At 43.4% G+C, this 24,116-nt stretch overlaps 1 protein-coding gene across 2 annotated transcripts in view; it reads right to left on the bottom strand.

Moving 5' to 3' along the window:
* lars2 (leucyl-tRNA synthetase 2, mitochondrial) overlaps positions 1-24,116 on the bottom strand; it is a 65,899-nt gene that overhangs the window by 23,784 nt on the left and 17,999 nt on the right. Inside the window, exons 5-12 of one of the 2 annotated variants that reach the window (XM_080767136.1) lie at positions 22,846-22,906; positions 18,229-18,318; positions 16,056-16,199; positions 9,041-9,148; positions 5,326-5,485; positions 3,722-3,826; positions 2,225-2,340; positions 1,368-1,606 (exon numbers count right to left, since the gene is read on the bottom strand). In XM_080767136.1, coding sequence (XP_080623262.1) covers positions 1,368-1,606; positions 2,225-2,340; positions 3,722-3,826; positions 5,326-5,485; positions 9,041-9,148; positions 16,056-16,199; positions 18,229-18,318; positions 22,846-22,906 — 1,023 coding nt within the window. Of the gene's footprint in view, positions 1-1,367; positions 1,652-2,224; positions 2,341-3,721; positions 3,827-5,325; positions 5,486-9,040; positions 9,149-16,055; positions 16,200-18,228; positions 18,319-22,845; positions 22,907-24,116 lie in introns of both variants that reach the window. The other variant, XM_080767135.1, reaches the window with a different exon arrangement.

Here is a 24,116-nt window from a genome sequence, read left to right as displayed (position 1 = left end):
CTGTTCAGGTTGCACTTTCTGTCTGTAGTCAGACGAAAAAAACACATTTCCAGAGAGAGAGAGAGAGAGAGAGAGAGAGAGACTCCCCAATATATAGCTATTAATTTCAGGGTGTAAACCATGTCCAAACGTGTTAAAGAACCTCTCTTCATTTTTTAATAAAACCTACAGACTTACTTAAAAAAAACAGATTCACAAGCTCACGATGCGTTGTGAGAGTTTGTATATCAGATATGTTTGCTACTTTTTGCACGATGGCATCGTTCGGTCGGAAACCTCACATTTCTAATACTGTTACTTTTCAAGATTCAAATCCAGATCGACAAGCTCAGGCTTGTAGATGCTTTTGTGTATTGCTGCAGTATGATCAAGCAGGGCGTTAATTTACCAAACAAAACACGCACACACATGTGTATGTGTGTGTGTGTGTGTGTGTGTGTGTGTCTCTGTGTGAGTGGTCTTGTTAGCAGTGATTAGTCTTATTCAGAGGGATTCCCTCCCGCTCTGACACTGACGCTGCCTTTAAATAAGCCAGATGCCACCACCTTTTCACACAGACATTTTCTTAGCCATGACTCATCGCCGGTTGTGTGTGTATGCATACACTTTGTCTTTGCCCACTTTTCTGTGTGTGTGTGTGTGTGTGTGTGTGTGTGTGTGTGTGTGTGTGCGCGCGCACGTGCGTGTGCAGTCAGGTCGCAGCTGCTTATCGTCTCTGTCGGGTGGAAACCTCATACATCCAAAGTCTGTTACTTTCCAGGATTGAAAAGCAAAGGCAAAGGAAAAGCAGCAGATCCACAAGGTTGAAAAGCATCCTTTTGATGCTTTTGTGTGATGCTGTGGTATGAGCAAGTAGACTGGCGTTCATTTACGGGGAAAAAAACTAAAACACACAAAAACTAAAACACGGAGATAAGAGGTTTCTGCCCGACAGCGACGTTACGTAACTTCAACACATCATCATCATCATCATCTCATCTCATCATAACTGTGTCAGGACAATCTTGTAGTTCACACTCGCCCTCTTGACGCTCTGTGTTCTTGTAAAGCTGTCAGTTTTCGCAGCAGGATCCATATGGACCCATTTCCGTCCACTAACCCCCTGAGGGAGCGCAGACGGCAAGAGAGAGAGACGCTGGTTAAACGTACGGTGCGACATGTCTATCATCAGGATGTGCATCCTTCACAGGATATTTGCCTGATGAAGACTATGTAGGTCCAAACGTTGCAATTTGTTGCCTCTAAATAAAGTACGTCTCGGAGCTATAGAAACTAGTGTGCGGATGTTCTTTCTCTTCCTTCATAATAATAATACTATAAGCAATAATAATCGTCCCATCCCAGCATGCTAAAATGGCTGTCCTCACCTGGGACAGGTACAGTTGACCCAGTCGTGTGCCTCCTCAAGAGGCGAGGCTCCTTTCCCCCTCAGAGAGGCCAGCTTCGGCAGGGTGACGGGGAGCTCCTCTTCGGAGACAGCCACAGGACCGCAAGATCCACAATGCACCACAGGGATGGGCGTGCCCCAGTACCGCTGCCTGGAAATCAGCCAATCCCTGAGCTTGTTGCTGGTGAGGTGGCCGCCCACTGACCTCTCTCGAGCCCTCTGGGTAATGGAGTCAAACGCTTGCTCACTGCTCAGCCCGGTGAACTACACAGGTAAAGAAGTGGAAGATGAATACTGTTTGTTTTAACTTTAAAAGTTTTACGTAAAAGTCCTACATTTTAAATGATATTGACATCAAAATATACTAACAAAACCAAAAGTAAATTTTGTCAAAAATAGCATAGCTAGATATTTGCAGATCGGCTTCGGAATGTCCAAAGTTATTTCCCAACACGGGACAGACAGGGAAAATGGCAGGAGGATTTATGTGGACTATTATTATCCAATTCTAGCTCTTTATCTATAATTAATTAGTGGGGTTAGGCTAGGTCACAGTTTAACCATCAAGCATCAAGAATTTCACTGGTTTGTTGCACTGGAGAATCCCAACTGGACCATTTTTTCAACGCGCGCATCTTTTGAGACCAACTGCTTATCGTGGCGATGCATAATATCGTATGATTTTTCAAAGGTTAGTGGAAAAACTCTGAATTCTGGCAACAGCAGTCTAGGGGTCAGTGCAGTGTGTTGAGGATGAAGACCTCCTTAGAGGTCAGTGCAGTGTGTTGAGGATGCAGACCTCCTTAGAGGTCAGTGCAGTGTGTTGAGGATGCAGACCTCCTCAGAGTTGACCAGAGTGTAGGTTTGGTCTTCATGGAGCTTCAGTATGGAGGTCCAGCTCAGACCCAGGCTGCCGGCCACGCGCATGTCCTCCTCGCTGCTGTCTGGGATACCTGACATGTCAACAAGCACAAAACATCACATCAGCTATAGTCTACATTCAATAATATTTGAACTAAATTTGAAACAGTGTAGTGTCTCAATAAACTAGTAGGATCACAGTACAGGTAAACCTTAGCATCGGTCTAAAAACAATATACTATCAATCAATAATGTGTACATTGAAACTAAAGGAGGCCAGGTATAATTAAATAACCTAGCGTGTCTAAATAAGAAAAAAAATAACATTTTGGGCAAGAAAAACAAAAAGAACAAATTGGCAGAGGTGCAGCTACGGGTTGAGGTTGAGTGCAAGAAGGAAGGGGTTGAATGTACTCTAACGTACACGCAGGTGTACACTTTACAGTAGTACATGAAGTCCCTGTGGTGTTGCTGTTGAGCATGTTGTGATGCGTCTTGACGGCTAACAGTGTCATGAACATCGCCTCCATACAAACCCCTCCCCCGGTGGACTTACACCATTAAGGCAAAGGCACACATGCATGGTACAGCACACTCATTCACAACACAGGTGGCAGCAGATGTATTACTCTGGCTGATATATGGTAATTATTTGACCTTTTCTCAATATAATACAGTATCAGTCCAAATAGTCATTATAGAGATTTATTTGTCTCTCTCTCTTTTGAAATATATTCTACAAGCATTGTGAGCTTAATTTAAATCTCCCAAACTCTAACCTGAATTATTTTCCTAATTGTACTCCCCAAAATCTTTTAAAACCATAAAACATGGTGGTGCAGTCGGTAGCGCTGTCGCCTCACAGCTAGAAGGTCCTGGGTTCGAATAGATTCCCGCTGGGGATGCTGTGGGCGTGTTCTCTGCTCTGCGTCATCAGCGCCCATACCCTAGGTGGGGTTGGCAAAGGGCCTTTCTGTGTGGAGTTTGCATGTTCTCCCCGTGTCCCCTAGGGTAGGTAGCCTCACAAAAAAAACATGCAGCAATCCTGGTCTCTGACTGTACTGCCTCCCTCTGCTCAGCCGGCGAGGGGTTAAGGAACTGGTTGGAATAACGTGTTCCTTTCCTTCCACGCGTTACGTCCTACCAGGGAAACTCCCTCTGTCAGCTGAAAAGAAGTGGCCTGCTCACTCCTCATGCATTGAAGGAAGCATGAGCTCAGTTCGGGGCTCTCCCCAGGTTGGCAGAGTAGCACCCAGGATTACAGCTGGCACCGGGTGAAAAATGGGTGTGATACAAATTGAAGGGGAAAAAAACAACTTGCGAGGACCAGGAGAATGTCCATTTCTCAGATTTCTACCATACTTGTGAGGTATTGACCGTCACAAATACAGAAATACAAGTACCAGTACAAGTACACACACACACACACACACACACACACACACACACACACACACACACACACTGCCTTACCAATTACAGTGTCGAGGTGACCATCGAACGCCTCCTTGTGCGAGATGACCATGGGAACCTCACGGCCAGTGAACAGGTTGCGTGCGATGACCTCTGTCAGCGTGTCTGTAGGGCAGAGGTCAGGGGTCGTGAGAGACAGCAGTGCATCGACAACAACCACCCACTATAGAGACAGAGAGAAACCTGAGGGAATCCCAATTAAAACTCCCTCTCTCACATCCACCCACACACGCACGCACACACACACTGTAGCACAGTTCCTCGTCGCTGTCGGGTGAAAACCTTGTACTGTATGTCTAAAATTATTACTTTTCAGGAAATCGAAAAAAATAGAAGCTCCAATTGTGCAGTGTTATTATTTAATCACAAGCACTCTAGTTATGACTTTTTTACAGTATTGCATCGTTTTGTCTTTCTCCCCGACAGAAGAGACATCCAATAACAAGTGGTAAAAAGTACATAGCTTCATGGAGAGCATGTGCGCTGGGTCTTAGAGAGAGCATGTGCGCTGGGTCTTAGAGAGAGCATGTGCGCTGGGTCTTACGCTAGTTATGAAAGGGGGAAAAAAAGACATTCCGAGCGATCAAAATAAGCAACCAGTGTGCACGTTTTTTTTTCGCCTGTGCCACTTATTAATGGATATTAGAGCGGTGCCCGTTGGGCACTGGCCTACTTGGAACGATGCAAGTTGGAAATGCATGCCCCACACAGTTATAATGTCTATGTACCTTTTATGCCCATATATGGAATTTATGCAGATGTCACATTGTGATATCAGAACAGGCCAGCTCCGTATTGTTTTACTGTATGTCATTGTATTGTTTTTCTGTACACTTGTCCTGTTTTTGGTTTAGTGCTGTACATTTCTTCTTCTCAAAAAAATAAAATAAATTGTACTAGGCGGGGAAGATGTAAACATCAGCTAAATTGTATGACACAAATAAATATGCCGGGAGGCTAAAGGGAAAAAAAAGATCAGAGCCCGGGCAGAGGCTTTTGTGCTGGTTCTGGACAACAGTCGATTCGATGGACTTGACACAGGGCACTGCACTCCCTGTGGTGGTGTGGAACGCGTATGTCAAATTTGAAGTCGATGGGGCGAAAGATTCCAGAGTTATGTGGATTACAGACGTATGTACTGTACACACACACACACACACACGCACACACGCACACACACACACACACACACACACACACACACAGACGTTATGCATTTATATTACTAGACTGGTGCCCGGCTGTAGAGCACAGTCTGTGACGATGGAAGTTGGAGATCCATTCCCCACCCGGCTATGTAGTAGAGTACCCGTTCCACCCAACTGTGTCTGTGTCCCTTTTATGCCCATATATGGAGATTTCTGTATCTGTCTCTCTGTGTCCCTTTATTCCTATTTATGGAGTTCTGTGTCAGGCATGCCCAAATTTGAAGTCGGTGGGGCGAACGGTTCTCGAGTTACGTGGATTACGTACAGAGACTTGGTGCATTTATAGATAGGATAGAACAACATCATTAATGTAAGAAAATGTTTAGTAAGGAATTCTCCTTTAAAATAATATATAATCTTCCAGCATTGGTGCTTGCAGCAGGAAGTACACCGTACCTTTGCCTGGCTGTAGGGCTTTCTCCAGGGCAGAGCGCACAGCGCTGGTGCCATGGAGCAGCCGGTGGGAGGGCAGGATGGCCAGGTACGCTGCTCCATAAACAGCCTCGGGGGAGGAGGTGTAGGCAGCTAGTGTCTCCCCGGTCTCCTCACCCTTCACCTGGGAGAGAAACACATGCAGAGAGAAAAACATCACCCAGCAGCAGCCAAGGATTCCCCGTCGTCTCCTCACCCTTCCACCTGGGACATAACTCTGTTTAACACAATGCTGTACAGTACACCCTCCAACTGTATAGTATACTTTTCCGTGCCAATAAAGCGCCTTTGAATTGAATTGAAGGCAGTAAAGAGTGGCCCGGTCTGTAAATAATGAATGTTGCTCGAGGGGTTGTGCAATAGTTTTGTGGAATGATGCGAGGGGTTGTGCACTACAGTATGTTGCTTTCTTCTTATTACTGGTTGTGCAATATAGGGCTGTCAATTACTGTAATAATAATAATAATCTTTATTCAGAGCAGTTCAAAGTGCTTTACATACATACGTAAAGTAAAAAAAGAAAAAAATCACATAAATGTAAACAGCAACTGTATTATGAATTAAATTTGAATGAATTATTGGCCCATCAAAGTATTTGCACAGCCTTAGGAAATTACCACCAGACTCATGGGCTGTGCTTCTATAACACACATGTATTGTAATTAAAAATAAATCAAATACTTTGTTATGGCAGCTTAGCAGGTGACAGAAAGGGGACCTTTTCCCCTCAACGTCTTAACTTATACCCATCAAGAATTGGTGTGGCCCAGTAATACTACTACGTCGTTCAGGTTATGCATTTATTTTTGTATAAACATAGTAAATCATGTCCAAGACCAGACTACCTTAGCGGAATGGCAGGATTTTGAATTGAGCATGGAGCAGGTTTTAAACATGTTTGAGCAGGCAGGGTTGCAAGGACAGACACAGAGACACAAACTGCATGTTTGCTCCGTGTTTCGAATGTGCGGATAAATGCTTTCATGTTATTATTTATTTTATTGCTGCTGAGCAGACGGGTCTAAGCAGAGCGTGGGCCGTGGAGCGACCGGTGCGCAAAATGAAAGTGAGCGACGGCGAATCAACATGAGCGAATGAGCGAGCGAGACAACAGCGAGGAGTGGCATTTCCCCCCTGCTCCACTCCACTCACATGCTCCGTTTGTTTTTAATCATCAATATTATGGAAAAAGTGTGCAACTGATTCCCAATCAAGACAAGAATGATTTTAATGAATTAATGAATTAAATTAATTGTTTCATTCGCGGAGAATGTAAACTGATTACCGGTAGTCATTTCCTTGGGCAATACTTCCGCTAAAATCCCACAACTTCCGCTGACAGTCTTTTCAGCGTAGGTCTTGCGCACAGGATTCTCTGCCTTTTCTCCCTCACCTGTTCCGCCTGTCCAGACTCCAGAGCATGGGGAGCAATTGCAGAGCATAGGAAAAGCATGTAATTGGCTGTCATTCGACCAATCATGAAAATGTAAGGAGAAACGCCTACTTAACGACTATTGACTCTTTGTAGGCTCCCTGGTTATGCGAGCTAGTGCGCAAAAAAAGTTTTCTCCGTGGAGCACAGGTCTCCTCCGCCAGGCCGGGTTGGACGGGAGAAATCATAATTTGTACGACAGATGGTGCATACTGCAGTGGTACTTCCCCGATTCTGTTGGCTCTGTCAGTTCTGACGAGACAACAGACGTACTTACTTATAGTCCGGCAGCCGACAGGCTTCTTTTGTTTAAAGTAGGAAATTTGGTATAGAGTATTTTTTATTGGCCTAAAATATTGTCTATATACAAATACATACATTCATTCATGAATTCACTTGCTGACCGGCTGTCACTATTGGGCTATTTTTTATAGGGGTTTCTTGTGACCCTCCCACTACCATCCTATGGCAGGCAAAAATGTCAAACTTTCCTTTTGCTTAAGTAGCATGTGACATGTCAAACTAGGGGGTTTTCATGATTCTGAATCCATTCCAAGCATTAGTTTTGCACAAAAAACACTCCTTGGGCTAAAAGCAGCAAGTGGATTCATGAATGTTTACAATATTTTAGGCCAATAAAAAAATACCTTATACTAAATTCCCCACCCCATAACCCCGGCTGCAGGACTATTAGGCGTCACCAAAGAGACTACTAATGTCATTGGACACCGAAATAGACAGAGCATAAATTATGCTTTTCAATCCGACTACTGTTCATTATGTTTGTTCTTAATGTGTTACACATATACTTAAAAGAAGAGAAGGAAAGACCTAACTTATTCGAGGACGGCGGGTGAAAAGAAAAGGGGCGTTGAGATGCTAAATAGATATGTTGTTAAACTGACAGATGACAAACACGTATAGGCTGTGGATAGAGAAGCCTTGACATTATTAAAGATGTAAAAGGAAGCCTAGCTCTCCTAAATGGCCTCTGGGCCAGTTTTTAATTACCTATTCCTCTTGGCTTTACACCTGATTTATGACAAACCCCTTCCTGCACACGCACACTCAATTTCACCCATGCAAATACACACTCACAGACACACAAGCACTCACACAATTTCATCCATACAAAACGCACGCACGCCTCGTTGCCCTTTCCTCTCCGCCAGAAATATGATAAGATGTTTTAATGAGGAACTGAATAAGTCAACAGTGAAGGCAGACTTCTAGAATGGGGCTTGATCACAGAGTACCTTCCTGCTGGGCTTTCAAAGCCTTTTTCTCACTCTGCCGGAGAAGAAAACAACACCTTGGAGAATAACACCTTTAAAAATTGCCTTTATTTAATTTTTTAGGCTCACATCTTCGGAGCAACTACTGTATAGGGACAGGTAACAAAGTACATTTACTCAAGTACGGTATTTAAGTACAATTTTGAGGTACTTTTACTTTACTTAATAAATAAATTTGATAATTTTGTTACTACTGTAGTTGCTTTGCACACTTTATTACAAAACGGAAATAGCAGGTCTACAGGCAAGAGATAGCAAATGTACAAGCTCACAACGCGTGTCGATGTGATGCGTGTTGAACTTGTAGATCTGCTCATTTCAAAAAAGGTTGACACATTTTGAAACCTTAAACACCTTTAAACCATTGCTTTTATGAAGTATCCCGAGACCATAAGGGTTTTATGGAATCTACAGGTGAGGGGACTCATTAGGTTCACTGGCAAAGCCTGACCAGAGCCTTTTGTGGTGATTCTGGACAACTGGGTATCTGACCGACTCGACACCGAGCACTGCACTCCCTCTGGTGGTGTGGAATGCCTGTGCCCAATTTGAAGTCGGTCGGATGAGTGGTTCTCGAGTTACATGGATTACAGACCCACCACACACACAGTGTAATCACCGGGCACTGCACCACCATAGGGGGTGCAGTGCCCGGTGTCCAGTCGGTCGGACCCACCGTTGTCCAGAACTGCCACAAAGGGCCCCTGTTCTGACATCACAAATATATCCGGGCTCTGGACCTGATCACCCCTATATCTCCATAATGGAGCTGGCCTGTTCTGACATCACATCACTTGGAGGTGTCGGTGGGGCGAACGGTTCTCCAGTTATGTGGATTACAGACGTACAGAGACTTGGTGCATTTATAGTTAGATAGGATAGGATGTATGGACAGAGAGAAGGAGAGAGAGAGAGAGAGAGAGAGAGAGAGAGAGAGAGGCTCTCAAGCTACCTTAAGCTTGAAGTCAAAGAAGCATCCGGTGCAGTCGCCGATCCAGTTGGCCTGCATGGACTTGACCCCGTACCACTCTGGGAGCTCCGCCAGCGCGTCCAGAAGAGGCTGCAAGGACAGACGGACGGACGACACACAGGTCAGACAGCTCACTAGTCCCCTTTTTGTTTCTTTGTTAAAGACAGGAGTTGGAGATTAGAAAAAGTTGCCGCTCTACTTGCAGAGTGAACAGGACAGAGTGAACAAACTCCTAATCGTCTGTCTGAGTAATGAGTATGTAGAATAAAGTCTCTGCCTCGTTCGTTTTCTCCCCGACTGTGGCTTTTACAGAATGACAGCCAATTTATTTGGACAAAGCAGCTGACTGGACCGGGTCACATTATGCACACTAAGCTCTACTCAACCCACTTTGCTGGATATCTCAAAGTAACTAAATACATACTGTATGAAGCTCTCTTTCTTGTTCTCATACAGTAGAAAAATGGAGAGAGAGATGGGGAGTGACACGCAGCAAAGGTCGTCAGGATCGGGAGTCAAACCCCTGACACGCTACACCAGCCGTCCGGGCCTGGCCATCTCTTCCTCGGTCTGTCACATTTTCTCGGAAAGAACACATTGTTGCTGTCCGGCAGAAACCTTTTTATCTCTTTTTTTTCTTAAATTAATTTCCTACTTTGACATACAATAGTGTAACACAAAAGATGCCACGTATTGAGCTTGTAGATTGGCTAGAAATTATGAACAATTTTGAAAAGGAAGGTGTTTATAAAGAGCTTGTGGCTAAATAACTACTTTGGATACAGTATATTGGAACATGAAAAAGTACAGTTTTGGACATACAAGGTTTCACACAACCGTTGTGACATGCTAATGGAGATGATGGTGTGTGAGGTGAGCAGCAGATAAGAAATATGTACACACATTTTCAGGTCAATGCGGGGTCGTGAGGAGTCACCGTGTATGAGCGAGTGGAGTGCAAATGGGTGATTATGTGTGAAACACGTCTGTCATCTGAAAATGACTCTGTGCATCTCATACACCGTCCGAGATTTAGAATGGGGTCCTTTTATGTTCACAGATGACGCCCAACAGGACTTATATCAGCAGCTACTGGACAAGAATCATCTCTCACACCAGCACACATTTACCCCCCCCACACACACACACACACACACACACACACACACACAACCAATTAGAGTGATTTTGCACCGCACACTCAGCTCTAACATCCCTCCTCGTTTCTTCCCCTGCCCTCTCGCCGTTCTTGGCTTCCTCTCTCTTTGAGACCTCCCTCCCTGCTTCACACCTCCTCCTCCTCCTCCTCCTCACAGTAAATTAGACTCACAGGAACACACTGTGCAGTGTGTGCAGTGTGTGCAGTGTGTGAGGCCCCTCTTCGTATACCAGGCATGCGCGTGGTTACTGGCTGCTCGCACCGCCTGACGCTCAGAAAACGGATGCCGGGCAATAGTTGCCAGATTTTGTGAGAGACATTTAAGCGTCCTCATCTACGAAAACAAGCCCTAAAGAAGCAAGTTACCACCACTTATTTGGACAGACTATTTGAAAATAGCCGATCTACCAGATCTGCACCTGTCAATATGTATTTAGAAGCAAAGAAAAACAAGCTTAAAGTCACTTACAATAAGCGGACATGGCAACACTGATGCTTGGCCTAGATTTTGCAAGAAGCCAATGACACTCACAGGTTTGGTTGTGTTGATGATGTGCAGTAACTCATCCAATTGGCGAGATATCTTGCTCCGTTGCTCCCTTCATTAGAAATTGATCATCCAAAAATAATACGTCGTCATTGACAAACGTTGCACAGTGAACCAGGTCTCAACGTCACCATTAGTGCATAAGAGAGTGCAAACAAAGCTGATTCTGCCAATGTATAACATCACAAAACCCAGAACAGCATTAAAAAACACAAAATGTGTCATGTTGATTTAGCTATTTGAATTACGAAAAATCATCTCATTTTGGCCAATCACAATTTGCGTCCTCACTTTTATCTGCCCCTAGTGCCCCTCAACAAGACCCGGACTGGATAGTTGGATCCGGATATCGATCTTCAAATTGTAAAATGAACAGTAAGTTCGCTCTCGCGCGCACACACACACACACCCTCACACACTCACACCTCCCCTCCCCCCCTCCCCCTCCCCCCCCCCCCCCCCCCCCCCCCCCCCCCCCCCCCCCCCCCCCCCCGGCTGGGTGGGTTTCGTGGATGGGCTGCGTGGGTGAGTTGAATGTTTATTTTAATGATCAACGATTATATTCTGGCTTGGATCAATGGAATCAATGTAGGATACTTTATGTTCTTATTTATTGGTATCATTATGAAAGCAATTTATTAAGGTTTAAAGTTTTTTTTAGTTTTTACATTATTCTTTTTTATGTTTTATTGTTACATTATCTACCCACTTAAACCCTGGCATCCGTATTGTGGTGAAAGCTTTTGCTGAAAGTAGCAGATCAATAAGCTCAACATAACTAGTATAGAGCCCTGAGGGACCATATGGGGTTTAGGTGGTTCAATCTAGTGTTTTAGGGGCCTACTTGTAATACCCTCACGGCCCACCAGTGTCGCCCCAGCCCACAGGTTGAGAGCCAGTGCTCGAAACTGCAAGCCATGCAATATGGTGAGACCAGATATCTGGGATTTTGGATATCATAATACCTCAACCGTTTCGGACGCGGGGCACACCTACAAGCTCATAGCGCGCCACTCGGTGGCGCACTATGTAGATCTGCTATTTTTCTGCTATTTTTCAATAGCTTAACCCATTCTGACCTGAGATCAGATTCATACGAGGTTTCCACTGGACACACACTGGTCTGATTAACCCATTCTGACCTGAGATCAGATTCTAAAAATGTCAGTCGCTCTTCGATTTTTCTAAAATAGCAGACCTACAAGCTCGTAGCGCGCCACTCGGTGGCGCGCTATGAGCTTGTAGATCTGCTATTTTTCAATAGCTAAAGCATAACATGATGCTAACACCAAAATGGGTGCCCGGTCAGAATGGGTTAAGTATAACATAAGGCTTAGTTAAAACACCAAAAGGGGTTCCCGCCCAAAATGTTAATACAATATCAGTTACAATTGGGGTGGTTGTATTTTGTCTCTCTGCTCTTCTATTGACACATTTAGATCCTGTCAAAGGTCATGTCTCACCTGACAGGCTGACAACTTTTGTCCTGATGGTCAAGATTCAATTAATCTCCTGAGCAAGCAGGCCTGCTCTATTATGGTAAAAGAATGTCAGCACTTGTTCAGGAAAAGGGTTCAATTCCAGGGTAAAAGTGTAAAGTTACATAGTTCTGCTTCAAACCTTAATTTAAACTTTCAATAAAGTTAAAAAATAAAAGTTTTTATAACAGCAAAAATAGTCGATACACATGAAGCTCAAGCCAGGTCGTACAGTGCATGGTTCACATCACAACATCCAAACCAAGGCTGGATGTGTAATTCACATTCATTGACATTTCTACTGGGGATGGACTTCCAAGTCTTTGAATAAATTAACACGGACATCTTTAATGCCTCTCGTCCTTTAGTAGACCTGTACTGAACAGAGTAATTTCCTTTGGGAGTGAACACACTCTTATGAGTTTATAATCTCCATTCTCCGCGGTACAGATAGAGACGGGAATCCACAACAGGAATGGTTGACTCAGTGACTCGATACGGTACAGTACGCCTCAGAGCTTGTCGATTCCTTTCATCAATAGTATTGATAAAAGGAATCTGGTATTGATTCAATACCAGATTATTTTTTTATAGTTTCTGTGACCGAACAATGTAGACACAAATGTCACGCATCTATGGCTACACTGCTGAAAAGGACAATATAATAAGGAGTGTTGTATTTATGTTAAATGTGCTGTAGTTTAAGTGATATGTTTTGGTAAAGATTTAAAGCCCTATTCAGATAGTAATCATTGCTAGTATAGATCTTGTTTATATTCAGTAACACGGGCTCCCTCCACCTCTTCAGTAAACAGAAAATACACTTTCAGATGGGTTGCCAATTTCATCCAATCAGAAGAGAGAACATTTCCATTTCCAATTTTGTATCACAATACTTTTGACCAAATACTTCAATATTGTGATGATATTGTGGGGATGACCATTTGTGCTTTCAATAAATAAAAATAAAAATTTAGGCAATGATATTTTTCAAAAAATATTTAGGCAATGATATTCTTTGATAAATAATCAAGGCAGGTGGATGTCCAAGATTCAAAATCAAAAATAGCAACAGAAGCAGATCTGTATGGGCAGTATGTTTGTGTGACACCGTAGTATGATCAAGTAGGTCATAACTTTTCAAAAAAACACCGCAAAAATATAAGAGGTTTTTGCCCGACAGTGATGATATAATAACATAAGTGGGTAAAGCATTATTTTCTTTCTTTTTTATGGATTTAGCTGCAGGGTGCAACATTTACAATAATCGATGGTTTTATAAAATAATTCTCACATACTTTTAGAGGGACTTTTATCCCTATTTTGGGCATGTCAACACTAGAGACACAATTTAAATTAAAAAATAAATAAATAAAATAGTGGATCTACAAGCTCCCAACGTATCCCAATGCAACACGTTGGGAACTTGTAGATCTGCAATTTTCAATGTTTTTGTGTGACAAAAATGATGCTTAAAGGGTTAAGCGATTCATTGATATATTTAAAAAGAAATCACACCCGTGTGAAGTGAGGGGCGCTCTTAACATTATACATAATTGTAGCATTCGCTAATAATAGCATACAGGACGTAGCGAATGCTACATCATCATACATCATCTGATGAACAACTGAATTTATGCAATTGGTTAGCCGATTTGCTCGTCTACATATGACGTACATTTTCCCTTCATTGTCAATGGCATTTAATGTTTGTGTTGCCACAATTTACGTCATATTTGAGGCACATATGACCTAATTTCTCCTTTCATTGTCAATGGCAAATATTAGACGTGTGTGGACAAAAGCTGTAGATACAAAAATTAAACTGGCTTCTTGATTATTGGAAATGGAAAGGTAAAAAGTAATCAATAGAATGGATAATGGATAGTTGCAGGCCCCGCTCCATGCTTCAATCATCTTGCCTAAGAAGGCTGGCTCACTCTGTGCTTATGTGTTACAGTGTTACATTATGTATGAAGCCCATGCAATGCATAACCTTTACACGTGTACACGTTTATGTATTGGCTCAGAAAGTGCATGTGACGTTTCCACTTGGATGACTGCTGTGCATCTCAATGGGATGTGAGAGGGTCATTTCACCTGAGACCTGAGTGCCTGGTGGCTCCAGCATATCATCAACCTCTCTGCAGTGATGGAAAGAAACTAAGTACTCCGGGTACAATATCAAAGTATTCTTTACTGGAGTATTTCCAGTTTTCAATACTTCCTACTCGACTACATCGCACTACTTCCATTACTAGTTAATTTGTAGAATTTCAGGGCTTTTTTGCTTTTGACAGATACACAGTAAATTGACAGGAAATGCCTACGCTGGCCCAGGAGACTCAAACCTGACCGCTACGCTGGCCCAGGAGACTTGAACCTGACCGTTATGCTGGCCCAGGAGACTTGAACCTGACCGCTACGCTGGCCCAGGAGACTTGAACCTGACCGTTACGCTGGCCCAGGAGACTCGAACCTGACCGTTACGCTGGCCCAGGAGACTTGAACCTGACCGCTACGCTGGCCCAGGAGACTTGAACCTGACCGCTACGCTGGCCCAGGAGACTCGAACCTGACCGTTACGCTGGCCCAGGAGACTCGAACCTGACCGTTACGCTGGCCCAGGAGACTCGAACCTGACCGTTACGCTGGCCCAGGAGACTTGAACCTGACCGTTACGCTGGCCCAGGCCTAATTATTATTATGAAACCACTTCAGACCAATATACTTTGGCAATTTGAAAATACCTTATCCATGAGTTCAGAATGTCGCAAAGCTGCCTGCCTACCTACCTGCCTGCCAGCCAATACACTTTGGCAATTTGAAAATAGCTGATCTACAAGCTCACAATGCTGCCTGCCTGCCTGCTGGCCTATTGGCACTCTCCAAATTTGGATTGAACCCAAAAAGCTGGCATCGGTCAGGTTGTAGCCTGCATGCCTGCCTGCCTGCTTGGGCAATTTCACTTGGCTTTTGTAAACAAAAGGTGCACAGGGGAGATATGAAAAATAACTAATAACGCAATTTAATAACTTAATGGAAATAGCCAATCTACAAGCTGAACATTTTTCAACATGAAGATGATTATGACGATTATGCAAAAACTTATTGTGATTATCTCAAATAATTGTGATTATGTAATAAATTGTCATAGGGCTATACTGCCTGCCTGCCAGCCTATCTGTCTGCCTGTCAGAATATCAGCCAGAGAGTGTCTCTGTGTCTTTGCCACCACATGGCCGGGGGAGGCCAGTCTCGTCTCTGCGGTGGTGATTGCAGAGCTGCTGCTTGCTACTGAAGTGGCAGCCTTGATTGACGTCACAGGAGTCTGTTGATGCCAGCTCAACAGACTTGACAAAGATTACCGTAAGTCTTTGTCAAAGGAAACTAGTCTAAGTGAGTGGCTTGATTCACACAATGAATATTCCATTATTCAAATATATATAAAAATGTAAAGAAATAACCACATTTTCGACTGTAAAAATTGAGATTCGAAAAGCAAACTAATAAATGAGGTAACACTTTCTTGTTACATTTCTCTGAACTGTACACGTTAATTTTAGTTAAACAAGAACCTTACAAAAGTGTAGGCTATAATGTGTCTGACTGAATAAATGGTGCATTTATATAGCGCCTTTCCACACACACACACACACACACACACACACACACACACACACACACACACACACACACACACACACACACACACACACACACACACACACACACACACACACACACACACACACACACACACACACACACACACACACACACACACACACACACACACACACACACACACACCTTGGCATAGTTGGTTGTCTTGATGAACCACTGCTTAAGCAGCTTGTGCTCCACTAGAGCCCCAGACCTCCAGGAGCGCCCACTCTCATCCACCTGCTCATCAGCCAACACGGTGTGATCCACTGGATCCCAGTTCACCAGAGCCTAGAACACACAACACAACACATACTGTACATACTGTATTGTAAGTTGATTTACGTTACATTTACAATCTCTAATTAAGCATTTGGCAGACGCTCATATCCTGAGCGACTTAAAAGGGGAATACCACTCATTTTCAACATTTTACTATGTCATTAATATACCTAGAGCTGTTGTGTGGAAATAATAAATAAAAAAAGTCCCCCCATTCTGTGTTTCCTAGAACTGGAGGTCTGAAAATAAAATCATGAAACATTGTGAATCCCATCTTGATGATGTCATCAACACATACATAAAATGCAGGGACAGTTTAGTGCTGCAGTACAATGATCGGCTTATCGCGCGTGCATACAATCTTTGGGGTTTTTTTACCATCTTTTTTGACCTAAATTGAACACAATCAACAGCCAATAGACTTTCATATAGGGGAAACCGAGTTGTCCAATCACAGCAGGGTTTTTCTATCTTTTCTATTTGGATCATAATAAACCATCACGGGCATCCAAGCAGAAAAAACAAAACAAAAAACAGTCAGTCAAAGTGGGGATGACATCACAGATCTGAGAGAGTGGAGGTGTCGCGTCGTACTCACCACCATATATGGGTGTGACGCCCGTCGCCCATGGCAAAACCTCTCTGCCAAACAAAAGACGACTACAAGCTCACAAAGCCTCGCCATGTGAGGCGTTGTAGGTTGTACTAAAGTTTTTCTCAGAAGAGGGATGCTAGGGTTCAAGTGGTTAATGTAAAACAAATATCCTATCACACAAATATGTGGCTGTAGTATAACTCTGAGAACGCCCTAGGGGTCCCGGACACCCTGTTGAAGACCCTGCCCTGGACTACAGTAAGACATGGCATTAAATGCGCCGATTTAAATCTGCAGTCTAGACATCTGTTCCCCACTGATTACGACTCAAAGATTTGGCTCATGGCCAGCATTCTGAATTTTCATGTCCTTCAATCAGCTACAGCTAAGCTGATCCCCTTATCTTCTCTGTGACAGTACCTCACATCTAAAGTCTTCACACCACTGACCACACATTACATAAACTATGATCACAGTGGGGATGCAAATGTAGATCACTCACATGTTTTTTGGAAATGTCCCAAAATTGATGAGTTTTGGAAAATGATACATGAGCAGATACAAAAGATATTGGGATATGAGGTGCCTATGAAGTGTGATGTTTTGTATTTAGGAAACTTGATGGGGGGTAAGATTCGAGGAGAGGATAGATATTTGGTAAACAAAGAAAGCTATCACAAGAAAATGGGGACAGATGGAACCTCCAACACAGGGACAATGGGAGGACTTGATTCAGGAGATTCATTTTATGGAGAAACTAACACACCGTCTGAGGCTATAGGAAGAAAAATGTACCTAGGACAACTCCCAGACGGGCTAAATCGGGATGACTCCTACTTACTTAAGATTCTACTTGTAGCAAGCAAAAAAGCTATTACAAGAAATTGGTTACAAAAGAACTGTCCTACTGCCGACCTATTTATCAACATTGTGAAACAACTGCATCACCTAGAACAGATGACCTATTCGTTAAGACTGCAAAAAGAGCTGGGTGAAAGAAGATGGGAGAAATGGACAGAGTACTTAGCTGGGGGGGTGGATGTGGAGTGAATATGGGTGGTGTCTTTCCGGTTGTCATTGAATGTAAGGAACCCAAAAATCTGTAATATGTATTGCTGCTGTTGTACATCCCATGACCTCTTGTTTTTTTTGTCTTTTGTTTTTACTGTTGATGTTTCTGTCCTATTGTATGTCTTGTTTGTCTTTTTTGTCTGTCTTGCATATTCAAAAATCCTAAAATAAAGAGTTTTTAAAAAAAAGTTACTTTATCTCTGAAGCCAGGTACCGTGTGCATTCAAGAGTGTCTTTCATAAAACTCCCTCAGGTTTTAGAAGGGGTCTTTCAAAACAGGCCTCAGGTCTATATGGGTCAACCCATATAGACCCCCTATATGGGTTAACCCATATAGACCCATATAAGCCATCGGTGCCCCACCAGACTTACCTCTTTCTGATAAGCCAGTCCTGCGTTGAAGAGCTTGACAAACAGGTACTGGGTCCACCGATAGTAGTCTGGGGAACAGGTGGTCACTTCCTGTCAGATAGAGCTGTGGTCAGGACAATGGCATAGTAGGTAGCTACACACACAGGCCCACATGTACAGTATATAGTACATAGTAGGTAGCTACACACACAGGACTACATGTACAGTATATAGTACATAGTAGGTAGCTACACACACAGGCCCACATGTACAGTATCTAATTTAACATTTGTGGAGTTGGTCACCTGACCAAAAGCGGTTAACAAAACTGGTCGACATGTTCTGTTGCCCCAACACGGGCAGAAACAAGGCCTTTTAACCAGGCTACTTACACACACTACAACTCGCTTACAATTCGCAAACCTGGCAACACTGTTCCGTGTTCTCATAGGCCCTCCAGGCCCGCCCCCACAGCTACTTTTCAGTCTCACAATCGGCCATCTTGCTTTTTACTTCGATGCGCGAGTGGACATTTAATGCAAATACATTAATTATAGCTCCAGCAAGCAAACACAAACACCTCAACTCCATCTCATTGTGAATAAGAATTCCGAGGGGAAAAATAATTTTTGGAACGCCACTTTCACCCAGTATGAAGCTAAATGTGGAAGCCGTGTGTGTCACACCAACACTGGTGACCCAGAGAATCCTGTGCCGATTCTCAGGCATCTGGCCTGAGGCACTGCCTGCGAGTTGGCTCTGCGTGCGCTTTTTCCAACTCTCACTGATTTATCCAGCTCACACGTCAATCACAGTCAGCAGCTCTCAGCCTGCACACACACGCACGTCTGTCTTGCGCACACGCGCACACACACACACATACACACACACACACACACACACACACAGAGACACAGAATAGGCATGCAGGCTAAGGCGAGTGGCAATTTAATGCAAATAAATTATTTATAGGTCCAGCAAGCAAATCATGATGGTCTGTAGGTCACAATCACATTCCGATTTGAGGGGTTGTGTTTTGTATGACATTTTGGCCAGTAGTTTTATATCTATCTCAGCTTTTGCCTGATAGCACACATGCTAACAGTGCTGACCACAACGTTAGCAGCATTTGATGACAGCTTGCCATAGCAACGTACAGTGTGCGCAGACCTAACGTGAGCTTCTGGGACAGAAACTTGCGTTTTCATGACAGCAGCAGCTGCTGCACCCTGTGATAGATACTGTGCTAAAGATGCTAAAGCAACACAAAACAACATCCACACGCAAAACAAACCAGGGACCAGGGTTGCCACATATCGTGGATGTGAGAGTGAAACAAGCAACCAGGTCTATAAAAATGTTAATAGGCCAGTTCAAAGTAGGTAAATCAGAAATGGTCCGGAAATTAGTCTTAAAATAATCAATTATAGTGTTGACTGTCACACTTTGTTGTCTAATGTTGTTTCAGAGCAGTGGAACTCAAACATTTCCATGTCAAGGACTACCAATAGATAAACAAGTCCAAAGTAGCTTATAATGATCAGACTTGGCAACACTGTCTCTAGGTTGAACGTTCGACTTTACAAGCTCACACATATGAAATATGTTTTTTTGAATCTTCAAACTGAGACATATTTGATGATAATACTGTTAGCACAGTCATCATACTCCAAGAGCATACAAATGGAACCAAATGGACCCTGATTTTCCCAGAGAGCAAATGGTATCAAATGGGGGTCTGTGGCCTAATGCATTTCAAACTGGGGCTTCTTGCTATTATATTCTCTGCATATCTTATCAACTTGGGGTGAATATTTCACCACAATACTTTACTGAATATTTCACAAGAATATAACACAAGAGTCAAATGTACGGTCAAATGTAATCACAATATAGGCTACAGATGTACATATTTATGACACAGTAAAATGTCGAAAATTAGTGCTATCCCCCCCCCCCACACACACACACACACACGACAGGCAAGGCTGTTGTTTGCATCGTTAGCAGGCAGCAGCTACCTTGCCACTGCTCTCTGTGACTGTAGTTGTTTCACCATGTTTGCGTATTTATGAGAAATAAAAAACACTTTCTGTTATTGCAACGACACTGGGATGAGCCCGGCGAAGCCGGGCGAAATTCTAGTATAGTACATAGTAGGTAGCTACACACACAGACCCACATGTACAGTATATAGTACATAGTAGGTAGCTACACACACAGGCCCACATGTACAGTATATAGTACATAGTAGGTAGCTACACACACAGGCCCACATGTACAGTATATAGTACATAGTAGGTAGCTACACACACAGGCCCACATGTACAGTAGATAGTACATAGTAGGTAGCTACACACACAGACCCACATGTACAGTATATAGTACATAGTAGGTAGCTACACACACAGGCCCACATGTACAGTATATAGTACATAGTAGGTAGCTACACACACAGACCCACATGTACAGTATATAGTACATAGTAGGTAGCTACACACACAGGACTACATGTACAGTATATAGTACATAGTAGGTAGCTACACACACAGGCCCACATGTACAGTATATAGTACATAGTAGGTAGCTACACACACAGACCCACATGTACAGTATATAGTACATAGTAGGTAGCTACACACACAGGCCCACATGTACAGTATATAGTACATAGTAGGTAGCTACACACACAGGACTACATGTACAGTATATAGTACATAGTAGGTAGCTACACACACAGGCCCACATGTACAGTATATAGTACATAGTAGGTAGCTACACACACAGGCCCACATGTACAGTAGATAGTACATAGTAGGTAGCTACACACACAGACCCACATGTACAGTATATAGTACATAGTAGGTAGCTACACACACAGGCCCACATGTACAGTATATAGTACATAGTAGGTAGCTACACACACAGACCCACATGTACAGTATATAGTACATAGTAGGTAGCTACACACACAGACCCACATGTACAGTATATAGTACATAGTAGGTAGCTACACACACAGACCCACATGTACAGTATATAGTACATAGTAGGTAGCTACACACACAGGCCCACATGTACAGTATATAGTACATAGTAGGTAGCTACACACACAGACCCACATGTACAGTATATAGTACATAGTAGGTAGCTACACACACAGGCCCACATGTACAGTATACCCTTGCTGTCCCTAGCTTTTTTTCCCGCCTAAAATTAACATCACCCTACTGACTAAAGCATCAAAAGTAACAGATCCACTAGCTCGAAATGCAGCGCAAAGTGACGCATTTTGAGCTTGTACAAAGATCTGCCCATTTTGATGTTTTTTAATTTGAATCCTATATAGTGTGCGGAGCTTCCCTTTATTTTTCTCATGTTCCCTTTGTGGCTCCAGCACCTCTCTTAAGTTTTTTCAGCAGATGAGTGGTGGTTCTTTTTACATTTTCGTCTGAATTTGAATCCTGAAAAGTAACAGTTTTGGACATCCAACCTCCCAGAGACGATTATAGTTGCTTTCTGGCGGAACCTTGTATGTTAAAAAAAAAGGTCACAACTTAATACTGGATTAAATATTTATAAAACCTTTAGAAAGCTTTCGAGATTTTCTAGTGGGCCCTGATTGAGCCAGAAAAGCTGGGAACCACTGACTGAGCAAATATTGCGATCTACGCAATGCGAGACAATGACGGCTTGTATTCCGAATAAATACTTCAGAATAAAATAATTCGTAAGTAATGTTTTTTGCTACGAGTTTACATGGGAAATGGTCATTCCGAATGAGTGTTTACATGGACGATACTTTTAAATCCCATCATTTCATTCCGCAGTACCTGTAGCTTTGGGGCTGGGAAGGCTTCTGATTGGATAGGGGCGGGCATATATGTTTACGTCTTTACGTTTCCGCTGGGAAGGTGATCATCTCATTTTGTACTTTTCTGATGCGGCTCACGAGGCTATTATTGATTTATTTGTGCTTCGTCTTTGCACAATGCACGTACATTGTGTAAGAGGCAAGAGCTGATCTACAGGCTGACAACGTGTCCCATCTGTGGTCTTGTACATCGCATAATGTTATCTGCACAACAACATTGTGCGATGAAAGATAATCCAGGCTTGAACCTATAGAGACAGAGTTATTGAACTTGTGGCTGCCGCATCCATCTATGTCCGCATCATCATCATGGCATGGCATTAAATATATACCGGGCGCAACACTGTAAGCTGTTTACCAGAGAATAAATTGGGTGTTTAATTGCAGCTGCTCATCAATGCAAATTGCGCAAGCCGTTATGTTTCATCGACGTCTAGGTTGCAACTTGGAATAGGCAAGTTATATAATAGTTTAAGGGGATAGGATAGATTATTATAGCGGATAGATTATTATAGCGATAATAGCGTATGCTTGAAACTGTGTGCGTGCGTGCACATGTGCATGTGTGATCACTGATCAGCGGGCTGACAGCATTGGAAGCGCCTTGAATTTGGAGCGCCTTGGAAATGAGCGTGCTCAGAAAGACCAGAATGAACTTAAATCCGAATGAGTGTATACATGAGTCCAATTTTCCTCATGTAAAACGTACTCATTGTGAGCTTTACAAGGTCTCAGATCTAGCCCCGCCCCCTACCCCTACTCACCCGATCCCAGTTGAAGCAGAGCCCCAGGCTGTCAAGCTGCTCCCGCATGGAGGCGATGTTACTGCAGGAAGGGACAGGACAGAAATATGTTACTGCAGGAAGGGACAGGACAGGACACAATGAGGATCAAATGTGACAGAATAAATTGGACAATTTATCGTTGCCGTCGGGTTAAAACCTCATAATGTCCAAAAATGGTACTTTTCAGATTCAAATTCAAAATAGCAGATGTACAAGCTGGAAACGTGTCTCGCACGCAGCGTTTCCAGCTTGCGGATCTGCTACTTTCGATGCTTTTGTGCGACGCTGTAATATAGAGCGATTCAGAAACGGGTCCCATGGTCTCAGGCAACGTATTTCCTGTAGGCAGAGCCGACATAGCTGTGTTGCAACACCGCACCTCTTCTACTACAGTGAATGGAAAAGTGACTGATGTTAGTCTGCTCAAACGTTACTCTTTTACCTGCTTTTTACTAACACTAACTTTATAAAGATGCCCAGAACATCGTTCTGTTCAGTGTAGTTTATGGCTGCTCCAACAGTGGTGGCAACATTCAACTTGGGAGAGAAACGGAATGTCAAATACACCGCACCGCGGTGTCCGAGACCAGAGCTGGCTGAGAGGAAGCAGTGAAAGGTCCTGAAAGATGCATAATGTCAAGGGCGCTTTCAAACCCATTTCCATTCACTGTACCACACCAGCTCAATTTGCGCGCTGAGCTAAACTATAGGATAAAGTTAACGTGTATATTGCAGCTCATGAAGATAGATCAGCTGTCATGATATATCAATATTCTAGTGATTCCCCATTCCCGTAAGAAAGACATTAGAACTAATTACTGTATTAATCCAGCCTCAGTCACAACTGCTGAACCAGCTCAGTGGCCTTGTGGTTAGAGTGTTCACCCTGAGACTGGGAGGTCGGGGGTTCGATCCCCGGCCGGGTCATACCAAAGACTGTAAAAATGGGACCCAGTGCCTCCCTGCTTGACACTCAGCATCAAGGGTTGGATTGGGGGTACGTCCCTGCGACATACTAGCATCATGTCCAGGGGGTATACATCATGTACATGTACATCAAGCTGCCTCACGCTACAGAAACAGGAGATAGGCTCCTGCCCTATGGGCCCCATGGTTCGGCAAGGCTACTTAGTCACAACTGCTGACACCCGACGGCTATTTTGGTTAACTTCCAATATTTGGTCCTCTATAAAGTCAGACTGTGTTGAACCGCTCCGCGGTCCGTTTGGAAACAAACTAAACGGTCCCGC

Source organism: Protomyctophum bolini (assembly GCF_963924005.1).
Source record: "Protomyctophum bolini genome assembly, chromosome: 7".
Classification (NCBI taxonomy): Eukaryota; Metazoa; Chordata; class Actinopteri; order Myctophiformes; family Myctophidae; genus Protomyctophum; species Protomyctophum bolini.
This window is presented reverse-complemented; position numbering and strand designations above follow the sequence as displayed.